The sequence below is a fragment of the Ptychodera flava genome, chromosome 8, assembly GCF_041260155.1.
Source record: "Ptychodera flava strain L36383 chromosome 8, AS_Pfla_20210202, whole genome shotgun sequence".
Lineage (NCBI taxonomy): Eukaryota > Metazoa > Hemichordata > Enteropneusta > Ptychoderidae > Ptychodera > Ptychodera flava.
The window spans coordinates 24,970,330-24,995,486 of NC_091935.1; the positions used below are offsets into that span (position 1 = coordinate 24,970,330).

Sequence of the window (25,157 nt, forward strand, 5' to 3'; positions counted from 1 at the left end):
GAGATTCTCATACCTTACATTACCATACCCGCTTTCTCGGTACTTGGCTCAAACCATAACATTGCAAACAAGAAATGCGTACGCAAGCAAGCGTTCAACATCGGTAAGGCGCCCAGCCGACGGAAAGGTCAAGCTGCCCTGACCTGTCCGGTTATCCTTCCATTCTCTGCAATCCTGATTCACTCGAGTTGAATGAAAAGAAAAGTCGTTCAGCAGCACTTAATGGGCAGAGACGGCTAATGGATGCCAAGACTTGTGTTCGGTCCTTGAGGCTGTCTTTGAATTACAACTTGGAGCAGAGAGAGAAAAAAGGATGCCCTTGAACGACATCTAAGACGCAGCTGTTCAGACAGACGACGAGATATCACATTGTTCACAACAACCATGTTAGAAAACTTGCGATAACTGTTTTGTCTTCATCCCGGCTCTCTACATCGCTTTCATTTGATCGTGCCTGTCAATAATACAAGCGCCTATGACAGTTTTAATTTTATGTGCCATCTTGTATTCATGGACAAGTTTGTAATTCCTGTCGATTCAAATTTAGACAACAAAACGATCACTAAGTTTATAGCTTTTCAATTTTATGCGCCACCATGCGTGTTTGTAATTCCTATCGATTGACATTACAATAACTCAAAAAATCACATAATTTAGCCAGTGAAAAAATATTTAAACCAATTTGGTATTAATTTCAAGGATTTTTGTGATTATTATGAGAATAACATAGTTCTGGGTCATTTGAACCCCATTGCTGAGTTAGCTGCATCTAAAATTTATACGGTCGTCAACCATAGATAATGTTTGTCATTCTTGTCTCTCTGATGAATAAAAATGTGGCGCTCAGCTTGTCAAGACTGCATGTCAATGCTAACAAGGAAATCCAAGTCAAAATTTGCCAATTTTGGTGGTGCAGGTGTTAGTTGTGTCGACTAAACATTTCGTGCGCATATCCCCAAACCTCCGACTGTTCATCACGTTTGTTGTAACGATAGATCTTTAAAGAGTTCACATTTAAGGCGAATACATGTCCAAAATACATGAACATAGATCAGTTGCTGTAAATATCAAACCATTCTCTGATTGGTCAGTATACCGGTGAAGCCAGTCCGCGCTCAGGTGTATCTTAGGCTTGCACAGACAATGTAACCAATTATTGTAAATTTCGATGACGCGATGAATTGCACTGACCCTGTACAGCTCCACCCATGTATATCCAGGGAAAAGTATTTGAGCATATTGACATTTCTATCACCGTATGATGTCTATTGTAAGATATTTGACACTGTTATTTTGCCTATATTAATACATGCATCGGAGAGTTGGGATACAAAAGCTACGATTATTTGGAATGAATTCGATATTTTTTGAGTCGTGTTTTTGAGGTGCCTCAGGCAAATCTCCAAATGTTGCTCGCGCTGTTTTTGGGAGAATGTGGAAAATGCCCAATATAATTTTGTATACTGCTAAAAGTTGTGTCAAGTACTTTTCAAAAGCTCATAAACATGTCTCAAACAGATACCAAAGAAAATATTATGACGTGCAGTATAAAGTTAAAATTTCTGGAACGAGGAAAAAACAACATGGGTGCGTCATATGAAAGATCTACAGTACAGTTGCTTTGCGATTTGCAGGATGTGTGGGAGAGTCAAAATGTAATAGATATCAATAGATTTGTAAAAACTTTTGTTACTAATTTTGTTGGGATTTTTACAAATCTGACGAGTGAAATGTGCACTTTGAATGTGCAAGTTTTATATCGTGACTTTGAATACACGCTTGAACCCGAAAAAAAATTGTTCTGAGTGAAAATATCAGTCCGTATGCAAACTATTCTCTCATAATTTAAACATTGAAAGAGGAAGACAATGTTGGATTGATAGAGACCAGCGACTGTGTGAACTGAATAAGGAAGGAAATGAATGTCATTTTCTATCGGTGTACTCTTTCTTTTAACTTTTTAGAAAAGACCACATTCAGATATATTATTATATGATGATCATCCATCCTTAAATAAGTATTGAATAACTTTCTCATCAAGGTGTGGGAATGTCACAGGGCTTAGCTGCGTACACGTTTCATGCATTGATACTTGACGATGAACATGAGATATGAGTGATTGTGTGTTTTGTGAATTGTTAAGTATTACTATTGTCGTACAATCAGCCGAGGACCTTGAACACAGAATAATCCTACCTACTGATATATCATCAGTTTTTGTTTTGCTTGTTTGGACCATGGGTTTTGTTTCACAGTTGTTGAAAAAAATGTTTAGGGAATTCAGATCAGTAATTGTGAAATCCTCTGTATCCTGCATAGAATTGAATGGACCGTCCTCCTTGCGTGACACGGCCAGAATAGCCTAAACTGCCACGGAAGACGATTATGCAGCCGCTGTAACTTCGATATTTAGTAAAATTTTCTCTATTTGTTCAAGATTAACGTGAGATCTTTTTACAATCTCTCAGAAGTAAATGCACACTTTTTTTGCTCGATTACCGTGTCGAGATTCACGTCCTACGCCACGTGACGGTTACGTATGGAAAAGATATGTGCGTGATACATGTAATGACCGTTCAATTTTGTTTTGAAAGTCCTGTCGTTTAAAATCCTGTCAGCAGTTTCAAACTTAATTTCAACAACCTAATTTGTCAATCAGCAGTCTATCGTATTTCGGGAAAATCAAAATCATGATTTCATCTTCAGATTTTTTTTGCACTTCTAAACTATCGTTCAGGGAAGGGTATTAAGGTCAAATCCGATGCTCTTCGCTCGCCACGGGCTTTTCAATTATCCGCGGTTCGTTTCTTACATATGCATATTCGCTGAACATCTAACACTCTTTGCAGAATATCCAAGGAAAGTCGGAGACAGAGCCACTTAACGATGGCTAATTGACTCGACTGAACAGAATCTCAGTTGATTTCGCTGTGCGCAACGAATAAACAAATCTGCATGAAGTTGGCAATCTACAGCACAGCAAAAACACCGAACCGTCCCCGGATCAGCATTACGTTAAATGACGCGGGAGACAGGATGTCAATTTTTTAAACAAATAATATTTTAATAATTCCTGATTTTTTCCATATATAAATCGATCAGTAAACGTATAGAACTAGTCCAAACACACATTAGACTCAATCCAGCACGTACAGACAATGGGAAGCCGTTGACATTGTCAACAAATATTCTCACGTGACAACTAGTCGTCCCCGTTCACTTTTTTCAGTCCAGGACGCCCTAACCACTGTACTCATCACACTACGACCGACACGCACATCGAAACATCATGAGAACACGGCGCGAACGCCCTACATTAATTTACGTATTTCAGAATTACATAAAATTGATAAATATTTAAAATTGATATAAGAAAACCTCATCGTCACAACGCGAGGTGAATTTGCAGCATTTATCGTGGTGTGGTTGATCTCGTCTGAAGGGTTAGACGCCTTCTCGGAGTCACTTTAAATAATTACACGTCTTTTTAAAAAATATCTTAGAGTGAAAGTCTATGACTACAAAAATTGAAAGTCTAGTGTACTGTTACGGTGGGTACTGCCACGAAGCCGTGACTGAACTGATGACATTATCTACTATCATGTTTGCGAGAGTACTGTTAGCATGGACATATATCATTTGCATTTTGCAAATATGGAGGGTTGTCTTTTTAGCATTTGCCATTTCTTTTCTCATGCAACTACGAGTTACAGGTTCATCCATCGGACGGGGTCGTCCGTTTTCGTCGAGTTGGTCGCTGTCAGATCTGGGGAAGGAAAAAGTAAATGACAAAATGTGTAAATGAAAAGAAATATGGGAGGGCGCTGTTTCAGCTTGTTTGAAGGTTGGTATCTGGACATCACAAGGCGCGCAGCAAGGACTCTCAGGGTTTGGGGGTCGCCGGCCAAGTTGTCTGTCCTGTCGTGTCGGTATGATTGACTTATTTTGCGAACAGCACATGTTTTACAGCTTTTTCTTCGAGTCCTTTTGTCCATCGCTTCCATTACGCCGCCCTATGACAAGATATGCCAACACGATCATGAATAGCGCCGGTGACAATCCATTGTTCAATAAAACGTCTGTGCTAATGACACTAGTCGACTTACTTCTACAGCTTTGCTTGGCGGGAAAACCAGCACCAAAGGCGTTCAATGTCACTCGGTAAAGTGCTGAATTCGCCATGAGGTATAAGTCACTGCCATTACTGCCGCCAAAATCCAGATTAGAAACAAAAGTCGGGGTCAAAATTTTCCCTATCAAGTCGCCGTCAGGATTGAATACTTGAACTCCATCGCCCGCAGCAACATACAAATTCCCGCATTGGTCAAGTTTTATTCCATCTGGAATTCCAGGATTTTCGTCGCCGTTTACGACGTTCTCGATGACTGCGAAAAGTTGTCTGTTGCGGAGATGTTTGCCGTCTACTACGTTGTAGCGCAAGACGTGGTGAGGCAGTTCGGGATGCCAGCTACCAGGTGTTTGAATCGCCCCGGAGTCGGTGATGTAGAGGTACTGTTCGTTGGGCGAAAACGCGAGGCCATTCGGTTTGCTGAAATGATCGGCGACAACTGTCAGTCGCGATGGACCCCTCGCGTTTTCATCGATACGGTACACAAAGTCACCAACCTTTGGTTTCGGGCGGAAGGACTGCAGGAAGCCATACGACGGATCGGTGAACCAAACGGTGCCGTCGCTTTTAACGACCACATCGTTTGGCGAGTTCAGTTGCATCCCGTAGTTTGCATCGACCAGTATTTTAACTTCGCCGCTGGTCAAATTAGTCCGAGTGATGCGGCCTGGTTGACCCTCTCTGAAGCCCTGCTCGCAAGTCAAAAGGCGATCGTACACATCTCGAAACTGCCCGTTTGGCATGTTCGCTTTGGAAGGTGACTTGAACGTCGTCACTTCGCCGCTGTCTACATCGTATCGCCGGATAGAGTTCAGTGGCCCCGCTCTCGGATCGGAATAGTTACCGACTGGCTGCGTTGTGTACAGCACAAAACCGTTCTTTTCATTCGGGAAATAAACAGGTCCTTCGTGGAACTCTAGTGGGTCGCCGCTCTTCACCAGCAGCTCCAGTCTCGGTTGCCTTCCGAGTAGATCCGAAAATTCCTCCGAGTAGACGGCAAATGGTCCATTGCCCCTCGCAAGGCATGGCCACAAAAAGAAGCACAACGCTGACACGCAGGCGGCCAATATTGTCATTTGTTTTGGCCTGCAGATGCCCAGAGAGTCCTCACAGCCTTCACAGTAGTAGAAATTTAAGTCACAACGCCGGCCGGGCTGTGCGGAACTTTTATTTATACCATTCCTCAACAAAAGAAATTTCCGCCTATTTAATTTCTTCAAATATTAATCCGCATGCGCAGACGGATATCGAAAGGCCGTGAACCCTCTCAGGTTAGAAATTCAAGGCACTGTCAACAGCAAAACCTGCTTCCATCATGCGACGGTCACGGTCACACGGGGCGCCTTTACAGCGTTCAGGTCACGTTCACGGGCAATTCCTGATTCTGCCTTAATTAATGTCTGTTTATTTCCCTCTTACATAATTTTTCAGATATTAGTCGATATATTGTGCAACCAGAGCTGTTGACCGGTAATTATTTGCGTGCTATTTTTACTGAATGGTTTCGGCTGAAATAGAAAAAAAAATAAGAATGGATATCTGATTTCATTTGATGTATCGCTGAGACACGAGGGAGTGCAATTTTATGAGAGAGAGAGAGAGAGAGAGAGAGAGAGAGAGAGAGAGAGAGAGAGAGAGAGAGAGAGAGAGAGAGAGAGAGAGAGAGAGAGAGAGAGAGAATGACGTGGAAACAGATGGTGGGTCAAACTACTCCAGAAATCGCTTTTTGTATAAATTGTGTGATTGGTAGTTTTAGAGTTTGAAAAGGAGATTTGAGCTACATGGTCATCGAGTGTACAGCTGTTACATGAACTAGCGGTGAGATGTGAAGGTTGCGGCGATATGACAGCGCGAGTTCAGGTGACAGCGTTGTTATTATTAGTTGAGAAGTTCAAGGCGAATGTGGTGCAATAATGGCGCTGAGCACAATGCGTTTCGCGAAACGATTGTTCGCCCTAGTCGGATAATTGAGCAATAAGCGCGATTCGTCTTGAGTGCTTTCGTACAAACAACAAACGCGTCTATAACCATATCTCACTTGAGCATCGTTCGACCTTAATGGAGATCGCGTCAGGTGAAAGTTCGCAATAGAATGTCAGGGAAAATGAAGAGAAAGCTCGTTTTATGACGACATTAAGTATAGTGTCGGTGCCTGTACACTAACTAATAGATTATATACAATATTTACATTCTTCAATTTTTTTTTATTTTCAATAGCCATCACTCTAGGGAAAGTAAAATTGTGCATTTTAAAAGCAGAAAAAACAGAGCTTACATCAGGCGGTGGAAAGTGCAGTCCTTTAACACGTAGGATTGTTTGAACAGCGGAATGCATGTCACTTTCGCTGGAGATGATATATTGCCCTCATGTTTCGACACATCTAGTCAAGGTCACGGTGACATTATATATACAACGCTTGATCCAAATTTAACTTCATAACAGTACCACATTCATTTCACCTTTAGTTATTTTCGATTCATTGGCAGGTCTTGTGTATTGAACAATTCGGAGATTATGAATGGCACCTCACAGTTTAATTGTGCGGAGCGTTTTGTTGTTATGGCTTTATTTACGGGGGAGGGAGTGTGTTGATAGCGTCCGTATTACTCCGATCTTCTGCTGCTGTCTCGATAATTCTCGTTGATTTGCACGTCAACAATTTATAAATACGACAGTGATCAATATTACCTCGCACCTTATCAAACCTGTTTACGTAGTACGCGCCTCAAACTCGAAAGTCTGTAAAACTTGTGCATGAAACCTTCCCCAAGGAAACTTTCAACCATTCTCTGAAAAACTTGAAGTCACCTTGCAAACTATGGTACTGGGCACAAAATATCTTAAATTTATCGATATTTCAAATTCAAAATTATATTAACTCTATAGGTAACAATTACAAGTTCAATTTTAACGATAATAAGAAGGTGAATTATTTTCATTCCAAGACTTGAAAATGAGCCCACACAGGCTGAGACCACGAAAGTTTTGTAAAAATTCGAGAGTACGAATGTTTGTCCCAGAGGCGCAGACTACTTTGATAACACCACTCAATTGGGGTGTCGTCCCGATATATGTACAAAAGACAACTGTCCTTCACAAAAGTTTGCGAAGAAAAGGCAATGAGAAACGGGTCTGAGAAATGCGGGAAACGAAAGCTTGCTGTATTCGATACCATGATGATGCATACCCTATAAGTATAGTGGCGACCCTAGCCCTTATGCTCTGAGGAGGCGTCATGAAAAACTGGCAGAAATTGTAGCAAATGCACTACATATTTTTGTAAAACAGATTGAGAAGGTGTGACGATCACATATGACACTGAACTAACATCTTAATCAAATCACAAGGCAAACAAAACCGATGTTTTAAACTAGTATATTTTATGGTTTTTGACAAAATTTATTTTCTTATACTAATTTCAATAACGTATATAAAGCTTGAAATATTTCTATGTGACAAGAGGCTGAAATATTTATGCGCCTTTGTTCTCAGTGCCAAGTCATCTGTGTGGTAGACCGTCATCACCGATTTGAGCCTGTCTTTCAAGGTGATACACACCTCGGAAATAGGTTTGCCCTTCTTTCTCACGGAAGCGTAACCTTCGGAATTAGAGCGACAAAGTACCCAAACTTTACCGATATTTGAAATTCAAAATGGCCGCTATACCCTGTTTTTAGCGCAATAGGAAAATTAAACTTTCGATTTAGTCAAAAACAAGGCAATGAAAGCATATGTACTTTTTACAAAGGCTTCACAGTGATTCGGTACAAGAAGCAGAGAACAAGAGCATTGTGCATTTTGGAGGCATCCGAAAAATTATCACCGAAGTTTATTCTACGCTTTACGGTATCCTTGCCCAAGTGACAGTTCTACAATGTAAGGCCAAAAAAAATAAATAGTTTGTTTCTCATCCCCGCGCGCGTCAATGTAGACCCGCCGCGCCAACCTTTTTTTTTGCATCTCAAGAGGGAACGAAAAAAAAATGAAAAAAAACTATAAATAGTCAAAAAGCAGCACTGTTGATATGCTAAAAATTTGCTGTGCCTTTATCTCTGCATGCATTCCTATGTTCTCATGTTGTAAGCGCGTTGTTGTTGATGGTTGAATAAAAAAAAAGATAGCAGCAAAAAAAAACCGCGTCACCGCATCATTTTTGCAAGATGCCTAGGATGAGAAACAAACTATTTTTTTTTTGGCCTAACTAAATTTCTTCGATGAACTATCGTGGCCTAGAGTTGAGTGCGCGGTGTTTTTGTTATCCTTCTTTTTGAGTGCGTGTGAGTTCAAGGTAAATGTCATCCATGATGCCAGCTGCTTTGCTGTTTATTTCCGGTTGAACTTAAGGATGTGTATAACAAAACAGCAAAACATGTGCGACGTTCACGGTGAATAGAGGGCGCCTTGGAATGTTATAAATGTTAGAAGAAATAGAACGATTGCAGACCAACCGCGTGACCGGAGCTTGCGGGGCGCAACGGGGAGGTGATCTTTACGTGTCCGCAACTCGGCTTCGGGGTTTGTTGAGAATGTTGAGAATGACATGCTTCTCTGTCAACAATGGCCATGACCGTCAGCATCTCAGGTTAATCAAACACAATTTCAAAGATACCAATCAAGTGTAGTATACTTCATATTTTCCGTTTGGTGTCACTTATTTATTTATTTATTTATTTATTTATTTATTTATTTATTTATTTATTTATTTATTTATTGGTAGACGGGTGCCAGGGTGTCAATACCATGGTCTCCGTGCATGAAAATGGTGTCGCGTTGAACTCAGAAGGTATCGGGTTTTTATTGCCAAGGTTCATCCACTGGAGCTTATCATAAATTTATAGATTATGCTTTTATTCAATGATAATTGGATAATCGTGAAATTACTGATGATTTCAATATTTGGGCAATGCATTCTGGTTAACGATCTCGCTGTTGGCGTTTTAAGTGTTATTTTGAAACGGCTCGCCCTCCAGTGTCCAATTCACAAGGCATTCTGGTTTCCCATCGCTATCCTTCTCTCTTATTTATTCAAACTGACAGACCACTTACTGCAGACAAGCATGCTATCAATACAGGACGCCGCATGTCAAACAGCTACGACACACTGTGACAGGAACACATGATGGGGAGGGTTCGTTTGTATCGGAAGTCAAAACCCGCTTGGTTAACAATAGGCATAAACACGTAGGTATTTATTGAGAACACTGGTAAAAACTGCAGACAGGATCTGCACTCCGCTTGTTAGAAATTGTACCAAAAGTATTAGGAAAACTCAGGAACCTCGCTTGCACTTTCCATAGCAGCGGGGAAGTTAACACAGAATCCATGTTCAAAGTAAGAATAAACATTAAAGTCAGGGTTAGTAAGTCTTCCAAGGTCATGCGTTGAAACAAATCCTGTTTCCGATTATGTGCGCACGGTGACGTCAAACAACTTTGATTCAAACCTCAAGCTATATTATTCGAAGTACGAAGCAAATGAAAAATACATGTAATACGAACAGCAATCAACAATTTCACAATCTTTCACGACAATACACTCAGGCTGTCGCGACAAGCCTAACCGATATTAACGTATTTTCACGATTATGTGCAGTGTTACAGTTTATATCAACCATCTTCTACAATGGCTAATCGTATCGATTAGCAACGAGTAAAAATCATAGAGTTCCCAACAGAAGGAAAATTGATGATGATCGATGAGGGCGTTGTTCGGTTAGATCGTTGCAGTTTCTATCCGTACGCTTGGCGTCTTCTGACTTAGAGGTGGGATTGAAAACTGACAAATGAAGTCACAATTCACGTGCATCATTGAATAATTTTCTTGCAACATGCAATAATTGTGCAAAACACCATCACACATCACATTACTCTGATACACTGATCTGAATATCGTCACACCAAAATACTCGTAAAACTCGTCTTTGGTAGCATTACACGTTGAACCTTTAAATAATAACTTAGTGATGTCAGTGATGTCAGAAATTGTACAAAATGTATGCATCATTTACAGTAAAAAATGATAAAATCACCTGATCACCTGATGAGGTGATTTCAGAATATTTCTTCATTGTCAGAACTTACTGCTGTAACCGGATGTGAGAATAACTGCAATTCTATTGTATAATACACATATTCTAAACAACTGAATTCGGTATTTTGCTTCACATAATCCTAGAAACCGATCCGAAGTCGTCCTCAATGGGTATTAATATCGGGGGTCGGGGGTCATCATGGCGACCACCATAGGCCCTTTTTCGGTTATCCCAAAATGCATTGCTTCGGCCGTTTAATACTCTATATACACCGTTGAAACAAAACATGATCACGATGTATTTTCGTTGCATACACTTTGCCCGGTAGTACAGCTTATGATGAAAATAAAGCTTGTGACCTTGTGTTTCAATGGGCGACGAATGTATTGGCAGACAGCTGCAGCCTGGTATAGTATCAGCTTGAAATGCCATTAGTTACCCTCTGGCGCGAAAAGCGCCATGGAACCGGTTCAATACAGGGCTATTCCAGCGTCAAAAGTCCACCGTCCATGTGGGACGTGGTGTTGAATCTGGGAAACTATATGCAAAAGGAAAAAAACAAAAAACAAAAGCAGACCGAAATGGTAAGCTTCAGCTTGGGGGAGAGTTAATACCCACGATTGTAAAATGATTATCGTTAGCATGTTAATTTTCCTGGACAACACGATATGTAGTCCTGCCGTCAACTGCTTCCACTTGATCTGTTGAAAACTGACCAACAATTTGTGGGGGTTGCGGGTTGGGGGTGGTAAATTAAACATGAACAAAATAAAACGCTCCTCAATAACCGAATTCTAACACAACAATGGACATGAAATATGCATAATTAAATCGTTCGACATTGAACAGTATGAAATTGGCGGGAAAAAATAAAGCAACTTACGGTCTTAATTTTCTTCATCCACGTAGAGAACCGTTAACATTGATGGCTCAACTAAAAGATTCGTCGCTCGAGGGCGCTCTCCACGATCCACTGCCTGGAATCAAGAATATCGAAGTCTCTCATTCCACATTTGTCCTAATGACAAACTTTTGCCGATTAAGATTAGCGTTCCGGCAAACGAATTTGCTGGGTCTCTAGTTCTCTGCTATTGACGGAATCTGCACATGATCCTCTTGATATGCAGATCAAATACTTGCCGTTGGAGTACCTCCCTGCTGTTGTAACCTTTAGACGTAACAGGACAAACTGTTATTGCCAGGAAATTGCCTGAACATCTGCAGCTTCACATTTGTTCGTTTAGCTTGTGCGTTAATTGGAGCCTACATTCAATTCATCCATGTTCACTGACGTCACAATTCGAAAGAGGGATGTCACATTTGACCATAACAACAGCTATAGGAATGCTTTTAGGGAAATGGTACAATCTGAGGCAGAGGGCGCCGGACGAGAAAATGTGGAGGAAGGTCACGTGCCTTTGAACGCTGGACTATACTAACTGTTACAGTGTGGACATGAGAAATGAGAGCAAGATTGCTCTACTTTATATTGTAAATAGTTTTGTGTGCCTAGTAGGACCTGGCAATTTTAGCGTTGAGACAAGTATCATCAAGGTCTTTCAAACGCCGGGTCTGCTGCGCGGTGCTATACATATCTAAAGTTCGACGAACAAGTATTTCTGCACAATCCCCTTGGAAAAAATGCAAACAATAAACTGAACAAAAATGTTCAAGGCAGACGTTTGACTGATGGAGAAGTTATTTGGAAAATAACAGCCACCTCTACACAAAAAAACAAACGTATGAAAAATACCACAAATGTCACTGTGAAATGTTTTGCAATAAATTATTCAAATTTACGTAAAGGCAAATGAATGTGCTGTGAAACTTTGTTCCTTCTTTGACAATTATTTATTTATTTATTTATTTATTTATTTATTTATTTATTTATTTATTATTTATTTATTTATTTATTTATTTATATACCATGGGTATCGTGTCATCAAGTCAAGAGGACAAACATGCTGGGAAATATATAAAAATTATAGTTAACAAAAATTTACAAATGATTGGTGGAATGGTAGGTCAAGAATGGCAACAATTATTTTGAATACTTCCATGCGCAAGTTAATTCACACCCCTCACAGACACAGTTGAACATGACTGTGTAGTGAAGTAAACCCGCTATGACAATTCTATCGAAATGTTGTGCTAAATCCACATGATCCCAAATGCATATGGCGTTCAGAACCCCCAGCTCATGCAATGTAAACCCTACACGACAATCGTTGCTATGTGAATATGCCGTACAAATTACAACCTACTTTTGTCTGACCGATTTCATGACCCGATCCATACGACCTCTGACCTAAAATTTTCCATTACATGTCTGAGCATGAATGTGTTTGAAACAAGCATCTTTTGTTTGCTACGATGATGATGGTGTCGACGAACAACTAGGAACTTTTCCCTTCGAGAATTCGTCGGGCAGGCACAATCTCTCCATAACTTAGGTGGTATTTGCCGAGAAGGAAAACTTTGAAGTGGTATAGATTTGTCTTAAATTTAACATAGCTTTCACAGGTAAAAACAGGTTTTAAAGTTTCGGGTGTGATACTTCACAGTGTGAATTCCAAGGAAACACGCAATCTACAGGATTGAAATCAAAATCGTCAATACACTTGTTCAAGGGCAGCCAACAGTTGTTTCGTGCAAACTTCTGTGCGTAAGCAATTTCTTGTAGAATACTTTTGGGTGATATTCTTGGCATGATCTTCCAAATTGTGTTGACTCAAGGTCATTCTAACACTGGCACGAATAACTGCTGAGGCCATACCCTTCCTTTCGCCCCTATTTTGTTCTTTTAAAAGCGACTGCTGATGTTCAGACACAAGGTTCAATGCGCCCTGTTCAATGCGACCTTCCCAAAAGATGTATTGGTGCTCGTTACCAAGGAGATGGCTGTAACTCATCGATCCCAAACTAATGAACTAGTCGAAATGGCAAAGTCTGTATGGAGGAATGTCTTCTGCAGCATTTTGGCATTCGTCCTTGACCATCTGTGAGGACCATCTTTGTGTTCAAAACAGTGAATGCAGTATCATTCTATTTTTAAGATCCGTTATAAATCCACCGCCTTGGAAAATAAATGCCCATTCTTACTCTCAATTCATGTTTATTATGCCTGAATTAAACGGACAGAAGCTTTGTGGTTCCTGCAGGTGTACACGACAACTGTTTCACCCTGTACAATACTTTTTTGAGATATTTTTGTTTTGAACTTATCTTTGCTGACTTAAGCGATCTCACACTATACATGCGTGTTTTATTGAAGTTGCTCCAAATCTTTTGGAATAACCTCCCACTGATCTTTCATCCCTCTATCTTCAAACCTGTCAGCTTTGAAATCAACTCCGAAACTCGTTTTTCATATCCCTTTTGACCATTTCTTTATATCCTATTGTTTTATCGACTTTTACATACGTCTTTCTCTATTTATATTTCAACATGCGCATTTCGAGCTTGTTGTTGAGAATATTGATGACATATACAAAATTATCGTTATCACACGATTCTTGATGATTTACTAAAGCAATAAAGCACACTCAGCGGCGGTATACACCATGAGATTTTGACCAGTTCACGACATATATGCACGAGCGGTAGCAAGTGCGTATATGAAGTGAACTGGTCAAAATCGAGTGGTCGCTGGGTGTGATTTATTGCTATTATTTTATAACAGTGTATCGAAATTCTGGCATGGAACGTCAAAAAAGGATTTTTGCTCCAACCGAGAGCCAGCCGTGGTATATCGCGAATATACCACGGTTCTTTTTGCGTCTCGACCAATCACATCGCTGTATTTGCGCAATCAATGTACTGGTATGATATAATTTTCCTTATAAACGTGCGCAGTGCCATTAAAATTGATTGATGATGCTTTAGACTTATGGTCCAATATGACCAATTGTAGTACGACTAATAACTACAGCTCCAAAAAAGACGCACGTGTGCCCTGTTACCAAGGCGTTGATCTATATTCAGGAATGCCAAAAGAGGGCTCCAGAATAACAGAAAAACACGAAAAGTTTTGTTATAAAACCAGACTGTGTCTCATTTAGCAGATCTTTATGAGACAAAGATCTATATATTTTGCGATTTACACGATTTTTTAAATCTTTCGAAAAAGAAGGCAAAATTTTACAACATCTTTGTAATTTGACTTTTCTTTTACATTACCTGCCAGTCCTTGTAAACATAATTATTTCTGGCACATTTAAAAAAATAGCTAGAAATGTTACACTTCCGATGCTAATATAATATAGACGTTATCACATATGTCAATTTCGTCTATGAGGCTTCCTATCTTAGCTCGATTAATAATAATTACTGACACCATACCCTTCTATTAATACCCCTGGTGTCCACTGAAAATTGGTGTATGGCACTAAGCCATAAGATGCAACGCGAACGACTTTAATACGACCGATAATTCCAGTTCCATACACAATGACGGATGCTTGTTACCAAGAGACCGATTAATACTATACTCAGGAATCCTATCTCGACGAAGTGTTTGGACATAAGGTCCAATGCGACCTATTGTAGTAAGACTGGCTTCCAAAAAGCTGCATGTTACCAAAGAGCTGTCTGGAACTCCAAAATAATTGAGTAGTCTGAATGGCCAGGTCTGTAAGAAGGAATGTCTTCTGCAGCTTTCTGACATTCGTCCTTGACCCTCAGTGTGCGGAATATCTGTGCATTCAAAACAGTGAATTTACTACCATTCTTCTCTGAGATCCTTTGTAAATCCACTCTCTTGGGAAATAGGCAGGGCCGGCACTCTTTCTTAACCTGAACTAGAATTTTATGATGCCAGGATAACAAAGCCAGGAGGTTATGCAGCCACGATATGCAACCACGATAAGACAAGATGAAACTTTTTTATAAATCCCAAAAAGGGCAATTAAATGCCTGCTTGACAAAATATACATACAGAAGATTCTAAAGTTAATTAAAAGCCGCAAAAAATCAGAAGACGATAAAAGTGAAAACAACAACATGTAAATGGCTGATTCAATTTCCACGATTAAAATTTGCGTTAAACAGACTAACAGCTTGTTGGATAAACGAGTTTGCGTAGCACTTGATACGAGTTACTGGTGGGCCAAGACTGCCACTTCTAACAAATCGTTTGTCGACTTTGTTTTGAAGAAGAGGATGAGTTGTGTCGGTCAGAATATGAGTAAATTTGTTTTTTATGGCTATCATGGTAGATAAGGTGAACTTGTCACTGTGAATTTCCGATGACTGTGCCTGCCTTCTTTATGATTTTTGTAAAGCCTAGCTTTCTCTTGCTTTGAGATGTTACAACCCCAACAGACAATACAATAACTTAACGCTGCTGATAACGGCATTATAAAATGAAGAAAGGATCTCTTTCCTTATATTAAAAAATCTTAATTTTCGAAGACGAGACATACAGGAATTAAACTCCTTCAACGTTGCCTAAGCAAGAAAACGCCAGCATAAAATACTATCATATCGCTTATTGAATAAGCACAACGAGGATTTGCGCAGATTCATTTTTACCTGCTGCGTGTGTTAACTGGTAGGCAGCGATTGTCATAAGAAACCAAAGCATACAAAAGGGGCGCTCTCGTTGAAGTGTGTTCTTGCAGCAACAGGTCACAATTTGTATGTTATTTGCATGACGAAGCAGAGAGTCTAGCCAATCTCGTTACAGCCTGCATAAAGTAGCAACCGATTTGTTATAACGCACACCGGCATATGTGTGGACACGGGGAAAGTGTGCTTGAATGATTTCTCTACCTTAAACAAATCTTTTGGTTAATATACGCACAAACGTACTCTTCTCTGCGTCTTTAGAATGGATAAAGGCGGGGTCAGCAAAGGTCGAAGGAATAGCAATAACGAAGATGAAGAAAACTTGTGCAGCGGCAAGTGTTGCTGCAAATGGATGAAAGACAACGTGTTACTGATAATGATAGTAACTGGGGTCGTACTGGGCTTGTTGATCGGATTCCTGCTGAAACTACACTCCGACATCGAGTTCACAGCCAAAGAAATCGCCTACATCTCATTCCCAGGTGTCATCTTCCTTAACATGCTCAAGATGATAATTATACCGTTGATCTTCACTAGCGTGACAGCGGGATTGGCCGTCCTAGACACCAAGAGTTCCGGCAAGCTCGGCGGTCGCACAATGCTCTATTACATCTGCACAACAGTTATGGCTGTCATTCTTGGCATAATTCTCGTCGTGAGCATCAAACCTGGGAAAGGGAGCCCCGATGACGTAACTAGAGCCGGTTCGTCGAAAAAAGTGGAAGCAGACGACGCCTTCATGGACCTTATTCGGTAGGTACACCAAATCCCAAAAGTTACGGAGAACCTCCAACAGCAGCGTTATGTGTCAAGGGCAACATAATTTAAACAGTTATATGTTAATTAGAAGGCATTGGCAAAGAAGGTGATAACACCATCCTTGGTTAAGGTTAATAACATTTGGTAGCGACAAAGTTGCAATAAGTAGATAAAGCAGTGGTCACAAAACACATCCTCGCCAGATTACCGCTGATATTAAAAAGACTCACAAAGACGCCTAATGTCGCTTTTCCGGTCAGCTATGACACTTGATATGTAATCTGTCTTAATCTGTCTGAAGAACAACAACATTAACAACATTTTAGAGCAATTAACAATGTTTTATAAAAACTATTAAATGGCCATTTGAGACGATATTGCCATTTGAGACGATTTGGCATGCTGTAATTGACAGATACGTAATTTGTAATGTAAATTTCCAGCCCATATACTTTGTCATAATTAAAATGTATAATCATATTGAATGGTAATTAAAGGGACATTAGCTGTAACTTTTGACAAATTTTTCACAACTTTGTTTCAATGTATAAACTACAGAATTTTACTGTAATCCGATCATCATGACCAATGCCCGGTGTCCTGCTTGCAAACACGACCTGTATATGTGAAATGACCATTGTTATTGTCGATAAATGTATTCTAGTCCGGACCTGAATACAAAATTTAAACAATAACAATGCAGATTATACTCATATAGCGTATATTTATGAGCTAAATATTCGGAATTTCTCCATGGTTCAGGGATTCAAACCAGAAACTGCAGATGATACACAGAACAAAAAAAAATTAAAAAAATGACCAAAGTTACAGTTAATGGATCTTTAAGCAATGACGCCATATATAATTGAGTGGCTGTTTTGCTAGTGATTAATGCTTGTATTCTCGCTTTATGATCACAAGGAATCTTAAAGGAATATCAAACAGCACTTCCTTGATTAGATGTAACTCTTCATAGAATTCTAACTATTCCGTTACAATGAACTAAACGCTGAAAACAATTTTTACTTTATGTGTCATTAACCTCTACACAATATTTGATATCCCTGACCTCAAAGGTGTTCCCCATGCGAAATGTACATTTGATAGGGGGTTAAACTCAAGTTTCACAAGATCCTCCACATAATGGGACGCTTCTATAGTCACATGGACATTTTTAATGTAATATTAATGCTATTTAACATTTACTTCAAGTTGGATAAAAATATACAAAATCAGGTCTCAGGACATGATTAATGATAGGGAGGGCTAGTATATATCGAAAAATATACCTAATATTCGAAGTCATATGGACATATTTGAAACCATACGAACATATGCCCGTTAAATACATAAAAGGATATGAAACAGAAATAGGGCTCGAGACAGACTTATCGAGGGGGAGGGGCTATTGTTTTTTTATAAATATACGTACCCTATAAAGACATGCTATTGAATTCATGCCCAGTTTTGAAGTCATACTAGTTGACGCTATTTAATTCTTCAAGTTAGATTTAAAACACAACATTAGGGTTCTAAAAGAGTAGTTAAGGGGAGGGCTAGTGTTTTGAAATACAGGGTTAGTGCTTTATTCCAAACATACATTTCCTATGAAGTGATGCTGCTTAGTTGATAAGTGCAACTTCGACGAGGTCATAGCTTCTATATAGTAATTCACGTTAGATATGAAACTGAAGATTAAGGTTACATGTGGAATAAAACAACTTGCTTCAATTAGACAAAAGTTGTTAGATACAGCAGTGGGAGAGTACTTGTATAATCATGAAAGATTACCGAGGGACTTTTTTGAGTTCATAAGGACACTTTTGGAGTCAAAGATATTTTCAAATCAATACTAAATGTTAGACAAAGCAGTGGACGTGTACAATAATCCTACCAGCCACTGACGCTTTACTGGTCACCCGGCATACTTTTAAGTCGAAAGAATCCCTTCAATTATGTAAAAGTAGATGGATATAGCAGTGGAAACATATAACCATCAGACTTATCCTGGCACACTTTTGAGGTCATGGGAACACTTTTGGAGTCATATGCTTTATTTTCAATTCAATACTAAATGTTAGACAAAGTAGTGGAAGGGTATTATAATCCTATTACTGACTGACACTTTACAGGTCATTTGGCACACTTTTGAAGTTAAACACTCTCCCTCAATTAAGTAAAATTATTCGGATAAAGTAATGTGAGCATATAATCATCATAATTATTCAGGACACTTTAAAGGTCATCGGACACTTTTGGAGTCATTAGACGAAGCCATGTTATGGTACCTTAATCATATTAGTAACTTACACTTTACAAGTCACCTGGCACATTTTTGAAGTAAAAAATATCCCCTCAATCGCGTAAAAGTAGGTGGATACAGCGGTTGGATATAGCGGTTGGAGGATATAATCATGATGATCAAAATTATCCGGGGACACTTTAGAGGTAATGGGACACTTTTATAGACATGTTTATTGACTTCAAATTAATACTAAATTAGGGATTTAGCCATGGAAGTTGCCATAATTTTATCAGTAACTGACACTTTACAGATCACCTAGCGCAATTTTCAAGTGAAAATCACATTCCTTGAATTACGTAAAAGTTGTTGGGTGAAGCATTGGGAGCATATAACCATCAGAATTATTCAGGGACACTTTTGAGGTCATCAGGACACTTTTATGTCATGTGTATTCTTTTCAAAACAACACTGAATGTTTGACAAAGCCATGGAAGTGTCCCATAATCCTATTCGTAGCTGACTCTAACTGACACAAAGTCAGTGATAAAATTTGACGCGCAGTTCGGTCTTGTTTCGCAAAGTAAAATGCATCGGGAATTATAAACATAATAAAAGTGAACGCATTTGCCAAAACTGACTCGAACAACTGATTAGTACTGAGAATGTTACAAAGTTCTAAAAATTTATACCAGTTATAGCAGTTTTAAGCTAACGTCTTCTTCTACTTTCTCTTTTCTATTCAGAAACATGGTCCCGCCAAATCTCATCGCAGCCTGCTTCGAGACGGTAAGTTTTAATTAACATTTGGTGGCATCTCTTACATATGACACTTTTAACGGCCACTACCAAGATGGGCTAAAATCTCGCTAAATGAACTTAAAGGGCGTTCAAAAGGAGGGTCATTTCAAGTGTTTGATCATTGGATAAGACTTGTATGACCGCGCCGTCCAGGGTATCAAATGCAATATTATTACTTAAGAATGGGGACAACAAAATAATCCCATTAATTGAGAGGACATGAAACGTCAAAACACTTTTCTTAAAAATAAACAAGAACTCAGATGAGTCGGGAGGAAGTTTGTTTCGCCGGTACGCAGTACAAAAAATACCCATGTCGGCATAAGTTAGACAATGAGAATTAAAAACAAGTCACCTTCTGTGTATCCTGGTTATATTCATCCCTTTAAGTATCGCCTGCAGGCTCCTCCTCCTCAAAGACAAGAATAACAAATCACAGATAACGTGTGTTTAACCATGATAGAACTACTTTCTTTCATGACTGCACGGTTACCTTCTCTGCTGCCGGGTCAAAATTCTGTAAACACTGCTCTCCGATATTTAGAGTTCTCACGATACAGTTACAATTATGGGAACGGCAAAAACTGCATTTGTTAAATAAGTGTAATAATCTGAATTGTATTTCGTTGTCAAATTCGATGAGTCTAACATGTTACTATGCCGCTACTTATCGCAACTTTGGAGGTTATTTTACTCTGCCTCACTCGAAAATCTCTCTTGACCAAAGGCTAAAAAGTAGCAGGTAATTTTTTTTCTGAGACCAAACTTTTCACGGTGACCCCTGATTTTCAATCTTGATTCAGTAAGAGAATGTCAAGAAAGTGTTCGCAAAAGTTTAAGTCTTTCACTTTTGAGGCGCATATATACTACCTTATCATTATCATACTTAGGCTTCGTTGAATAAATAGTCACATGTATTCTTGCAACACTTTCGCAGTATCGCACGAGTCTCGTCCCTGTCGCTCCAGAGCCGATGCCGTCACCGGAACCGTCAAACATGACAACTCTTCTGACAACGGGCATGATGATGTCAACGGACAATGCCACAACCTTGCCAATGACACCAACTGTTGTGTACAAAAGTCAAGGTGGCTACGTCGACGGATCAAACATTCTTGGTATTATCACCTTCTCCATCGTGTTGGGCGTGGTCATCAGTAAAATGGGACCCAAGGGGGCCATTCTCATTCACTTCTTCGTTGCTCTGAATGACGCCATAATGAGGATTGTTTGGCTCGTCATGTGGTGAGTAATTACACGATCGAGTACATCTCCCTACATGCATACTTTTGTACTTCAGGTAACAATCATTGGCTGACTTCCTCCTTGCTATACATATATCATAATGCAGTGTTGTCCTTATATTTAAAAGTAGCCAGGTAATTTAAGAAAGTAGACGGGTGGACTGCAAGGGAGCAAAGCGACCGAGCGGCGAGTGAGCGTAGCGAACTAGGGCGGAGAGCGCGAGAGGGGCGTGTCCCCCTCTCGCAAGGCGAAAAATGAAATTTTGGAGCGGAAATGGTGTTCTCTGGTGGCGTGACATTTGACTAATTAATATTTAACTGAGACTGAAACAGTACTTTTGTTGTGTGTCTTATACGTGGCTCACATTTAATTAAATCAGAAAAGAGTTAATTAATTTAGGGACCACGTCAAAAGATTGATGTCGGATAAAAAACTTAATTCTTTAAGTTTTGCCCCACTCCTTGAAACTTAATTGATGAATATTTATCAGATGTTCCCATTATTTATCTTTACTCTGATAATTCAAATCATACTTAAAACACAAATAGGATGGAAAATTGAAAATAATGACATTATTCTAATGAAAAACACATTTACTTTTGTTAAAAAAAACCTATCAGTAAGATAATTCACTGTAATGTAAACACATGCACCAATATAAAAATGTCTATTTCAGACAACAAGAAGAAAAAGTTTTGCATTTGCAATTACGGCAATGTAAGGAGCAAAAATATGTAATTTCATCATCATTTTATAAGAATTCTCAACCAAATCAAACAAGAATATCGTTTTTGTCGGATGAAAAACCTTTTAAAGAATTTAGATTTTTATCTGCCATCGATCTTTTTACGTGGTCCTTTGGTAACCTACTCTATCGATGAACCTTATTATCTAAAAATGACACCCAATAAAATGAAATATCCTGACATACCCTTAATTTTAACAGTGCGCATACACGCAGACATGTATAGCGTATCAGAAGGTAGACGAGGCTGTCAGAGAGAACAGCGTAAAATGGTCGGAAACACAACCCCTGTGACTCTGTAAGGGAGCCTTCAGTAATTACAGGGGGTGGGCAGGGGAATTGGGGGAGCGTCACTTTTTAGAAAACAGTTCAAGGGGGAGGGTCACTTTTTATAAACCTATCTTTGGGGGAGGGTCACTTTTGACAGAAGCTGATTTTATGGCCAAAACTTTGATTGTCCATGTGATATTTCCTGAATAGGAAATCACCAACAAAATACATATAAATTATAGACCGCAATGCATAGTAAATTGACATTTCAGTGAAATTCCAAAATCAAATTTCTTACACAACCAAAGACTTGTAACCACTCTAATCTAATCAAGAACGATAATCTAAATAATCAAGCATACATAAGTGCACAGATTTATCTAATTTTGTACTGAAAAAAAAAACATTTATGAAAGTGATCGCGAAACTTCTAATCGTACATGTGCCGTCTGACAGCTAGCAGTGCGATCCCGAAATTAATAGGTCTATAAAATAATCAAATTACATTAAAAGTAGCCGGGAAGAAATGCAAAACAGGCGGGTTATTAACCCGGCACTCGGCTTCTAAGGACAACACTGCATACATACATACATACATACATACATACATACATACATACATACATACATACATACATACATACATACATACATACATACATACATACATACATACATACATACATACATACATACATACATACATACATACATACATACATACATACATACATACGTACGTACGTACGTACGTACGTACGTACGTACATACATACATACATACATACATACATACATACATACATACATACATACATACATACATACATACATGATATATACATACATGATATATACGTACCCACGTATACAGTTAAACCCGTATTTGTCCAATAATATTGAATTTTGCTATAACAATGAATAAAAACTGTCAAATAAAATGAAAAACGAAATTTTAATGATAGATATTTTCGTGCTATCTTTGACAGGTTCGCTCCATTCGGAATTATGTTTTTAATCATGGGTCGAGTTTTGCTGATGGACGATTGGAGTGTAATCGGCGGTCAACTTGGAATGTACATGGTTACAGTCATAACAGGTTTACTCATTCACGGTTTGATCGTCTTGCCTTTACTCTATGTTATTTTCACAAGGAAGAATCCCATCAGGTTCTTCCTTGGAGTGCTGCCAGCGATATTGACAGCGTTTGGAACAGCTTCCAGGTAAGTTTAGCAAGCGCCCCCAGCGTCAAGAAGTACATGGATTATCCGGCCATTAAAGACCGAGCAATAGTTTCCAAGTCGAATGAACATCATGCAATGTTTGTGTTATTTTCAAGATCTGATCCTATATCTACATTGTAGATGCATGTTTTGAACGTCTGCAATGGATACGCGATACGCTCTCATTGATACGATACACACGTATACCAGTTTTACTGAAGCAAAATTCCTGTGTTTCTAAGTAGTTCAGTCTAGAATATTAGAGTAGCTGTATGAAGGAGACATGATGTTTTTTCGAACTTCAACACATTTCGAAACGGAAAGTAATGATGCTTTATGAAGAATTGTCCTTTTCTTTCTTTCCTTCTTTTTTACCATAGTTCTGCAACATTACCTGTAACCATCCGTTGCGTTGAAGAAAATCTACGTGTTGACAAGCGTGTGGCTCAGTTCGTATTGCCCATCGGTGCCACAATCAATATGGACGGTACCGCCCTCTACGAGGCCGTTGCGGCTATTTTCATCGCCCAACTCAACAATTATGACCTTGACATTGGTCAGTATATCACCATCAGGTAAGGTCTAATACCGCACCATACCAGAGAGAGAGCATTGACGCAGCAACTTCCAGACTTACTTATTCAGCTTCTCTCAGCATTACCGATCTAATCCCTGTCGTTCGACCTTTTCAAATCACGTACCTACTTTACATTCTCGAACATCGCGAACTTCACGGTGAAGATGCAATGTATTTACAGTAACAGACAATCTTCAAAATCTCTGCATGAGCTGATACTCTGCTCTTTCTGTAGTAATTATGTGTATTTTTCAAATTCAACAATCTATTTTCAGCAATTTTGTGCTGAAAAGTATTCTACATTGCAATTTAATGCAAATTTTCTGTGAGCTTCATAATTGTTGACTGCCACTGTGTTCAGCCGCACATAATGTCGTACCGACAAAAATATAAGGATGTAAGGTCATATCGAGGTCATAAAAAGTGACCTGTTGAGAAGCCTTGCAGTCCTTAACGTGGAGCAGTTTTAACCACCTATAGCAGTGAAACGAAGGCCTATGCTGTCATTGGTTGATCTGTGCGCTGCCTTGTCGATGCAACTGGCACTGCAAGTGCACGTAACAGTAACTGACGGACAACTTGACGGCCCAGTCGTCGCCAAATTGAAGTACGGTGTGATTTGAGCGACACTACACTATTAGTTTCATTAATAATTATAATTGAAATCTATCGTAACCTTGCCAGCCTGTATTGGCCTTCACAATGTCGTTAATTGGGGAAGATGATTTTGTTCACAATTAAATCTTTTAAAATAGATATTGTGCCGAGGATTTCATTTCGCCTCTTGGAGATCACGTATATCTGAAGGCAATATTTAAAAGATCGTTTATGTCTCTTAGCATCACAGCTACCATGGCGAGTATTGGCGCAGCAGGTATACCGGAAGCTGGTCTCGTAACAACGGTGCTCGTCTTGACCGCCGTCGGCCTGCCGGTTGAAGACGTCGCTCTGCTCCTTGTCATCGATTGGTTGATGTAAGTTATTGTTACCATGACGAATAACGACTTAGTGTCGAGCATTTCATCACGTGGTTGTGGACATGAAGAGTCTGTTATCTGCAATGTTCGCTCACATAGTTAATGATGAGGGTTGTTCAGGTTGAGCAGTGGTGAAACTGAGGATCATGACGTTTATATCATCGTGATGATCATCATCATGTTCATAATCATGATGCTGATCATGATGACGACAATTCTAGATTGCATTCGCTGTAAAGTTGTTTGCATCATCATGTCTGTCTTTCTTCCAAACATTCAACAAAATGTAATTTCTATTTCTTTTATTTCCAGTGATCGTATACGTACAGCTGTCAACGTTTTCGGGGACTCGACCGGAGCTGGCATCATAGAAAAGTACACGACCTATGATCTAGAGGAGGACAGCAAGGAGGAAGAATTTGACGCGATCGAAGCAGGCTACTATGACAACAAAGCTAAACACAATTACGGTTACAAGAACAGCGACAATTTCGACACTCCTCTGTAATCTATGCTGCTCGTATATTAAAGCGCACATTACTCTACTCCGTTCGTTTATCATTTTTAATGTTTCACAGCCGCAGTTATT

The 25,157-nt window shown here is 39.3% G+C and overlaps 2 protein-coding genes across 2 annotated transcripts; one reads left to right on the top strand and one right to left on the bottom strand.

Annotated features, from left to right (window-relative positions):
* Positions 1 to 3,039: 3,039 nt before the first annotated feature.
* Positions 3,040 to 5,320, bottom strand: LOC139138854 (gluconolactonase-like). Its single transcript, XM_070707413.1, has 2 exons — positions 4,107 to 5,320; positions 3,040 to 3,766 (listed from the first exon to the last, which is right to left on the bottom strand). The coding sequence occupies exons 1-2, from the start codon at positions 5,203 to 5,205 to the stop codon at positions 3,708 to 3,710; spliced, it is 1,158 nt and encodes a 385-aa protein (XP_070563514.1). The 5' UTR covers positions 5,206 to 5,320; the 3' UTR covers positions 3,040 to 3,707.
* A 10,168-nt stretch (positions 5,321 to 15,488) lies between these two features.
* Positions 15,489 to 25,113, top strand: LOC139138856 (excitatory amino acid transporter 3-like). Its single transcript, XM_070707414.1, has 7 exons — positions 15,489 to 16,482; positions 19,477 to 19,519; positions 20,469 to 20,776; positions 22,781 to 23,014; positions 23,395 to 23,589; positions 24,431 to 24,565; positions 24,881 to 25,113. Exons 1-7 carry the CDS (start codon positions 15,992 to 15,994, stop codon positions 25,074 to 25,076), a joined length of 1,602 nt encoding a protein of 533 aa, XP_070563515.1. The 5' UTR covers positions 15,489 to 15,991; the 3' UTR covers positions 25,077 to 25,113.
* The last annotated feature ends 44 nt before the right edge of the window (positions 25,114 to 25,157 follow it).

What these genes read in the sequence shown, in the direction of transcription:
- LOC139138856 (XM_070707414.1), top strand. Translation starts at nt 15,992, where the DNA reads ATGGATAAAGGCGGGGTCAGCAAAGGTCGAAGGAATAGCAATAACGAA. An exon ending in GCCTTCATGGACCTTATTCG is followed by an intron (nt 16,483 to 19,476) that starts GTAGGTACACCA and finishes TTTTCTATTCAG; the next exon opens with AAACATGGTCCCGCCAAATC. An exon ending in CTTGTCATCGATTGGTTGAT is followed by an intron (nt 24,566 to 24,880) that starts GTAAGTTATTGT and finishes TTTTATTTCCAG; the next exon opens with TGATCGTATACGTACAGCTG.
- LOC139138854 (XM_070707413.1), bottom strand. Translation starts at nt 5,205, where the DNA reads ATGACAATATTGGCCGCCTGCGTGTCAGCGTTGTGCTTCTTTTTGTGG. An exon ending in CGCCAAGCAAAGCTGTAGAA is followed by an intron (nt 3,767 to 4,106) that starts GTAAGTCGACTA and finishes TTCCTTCCCCAG; the next exon opens with ATCTGACAGCGACCAACTCG.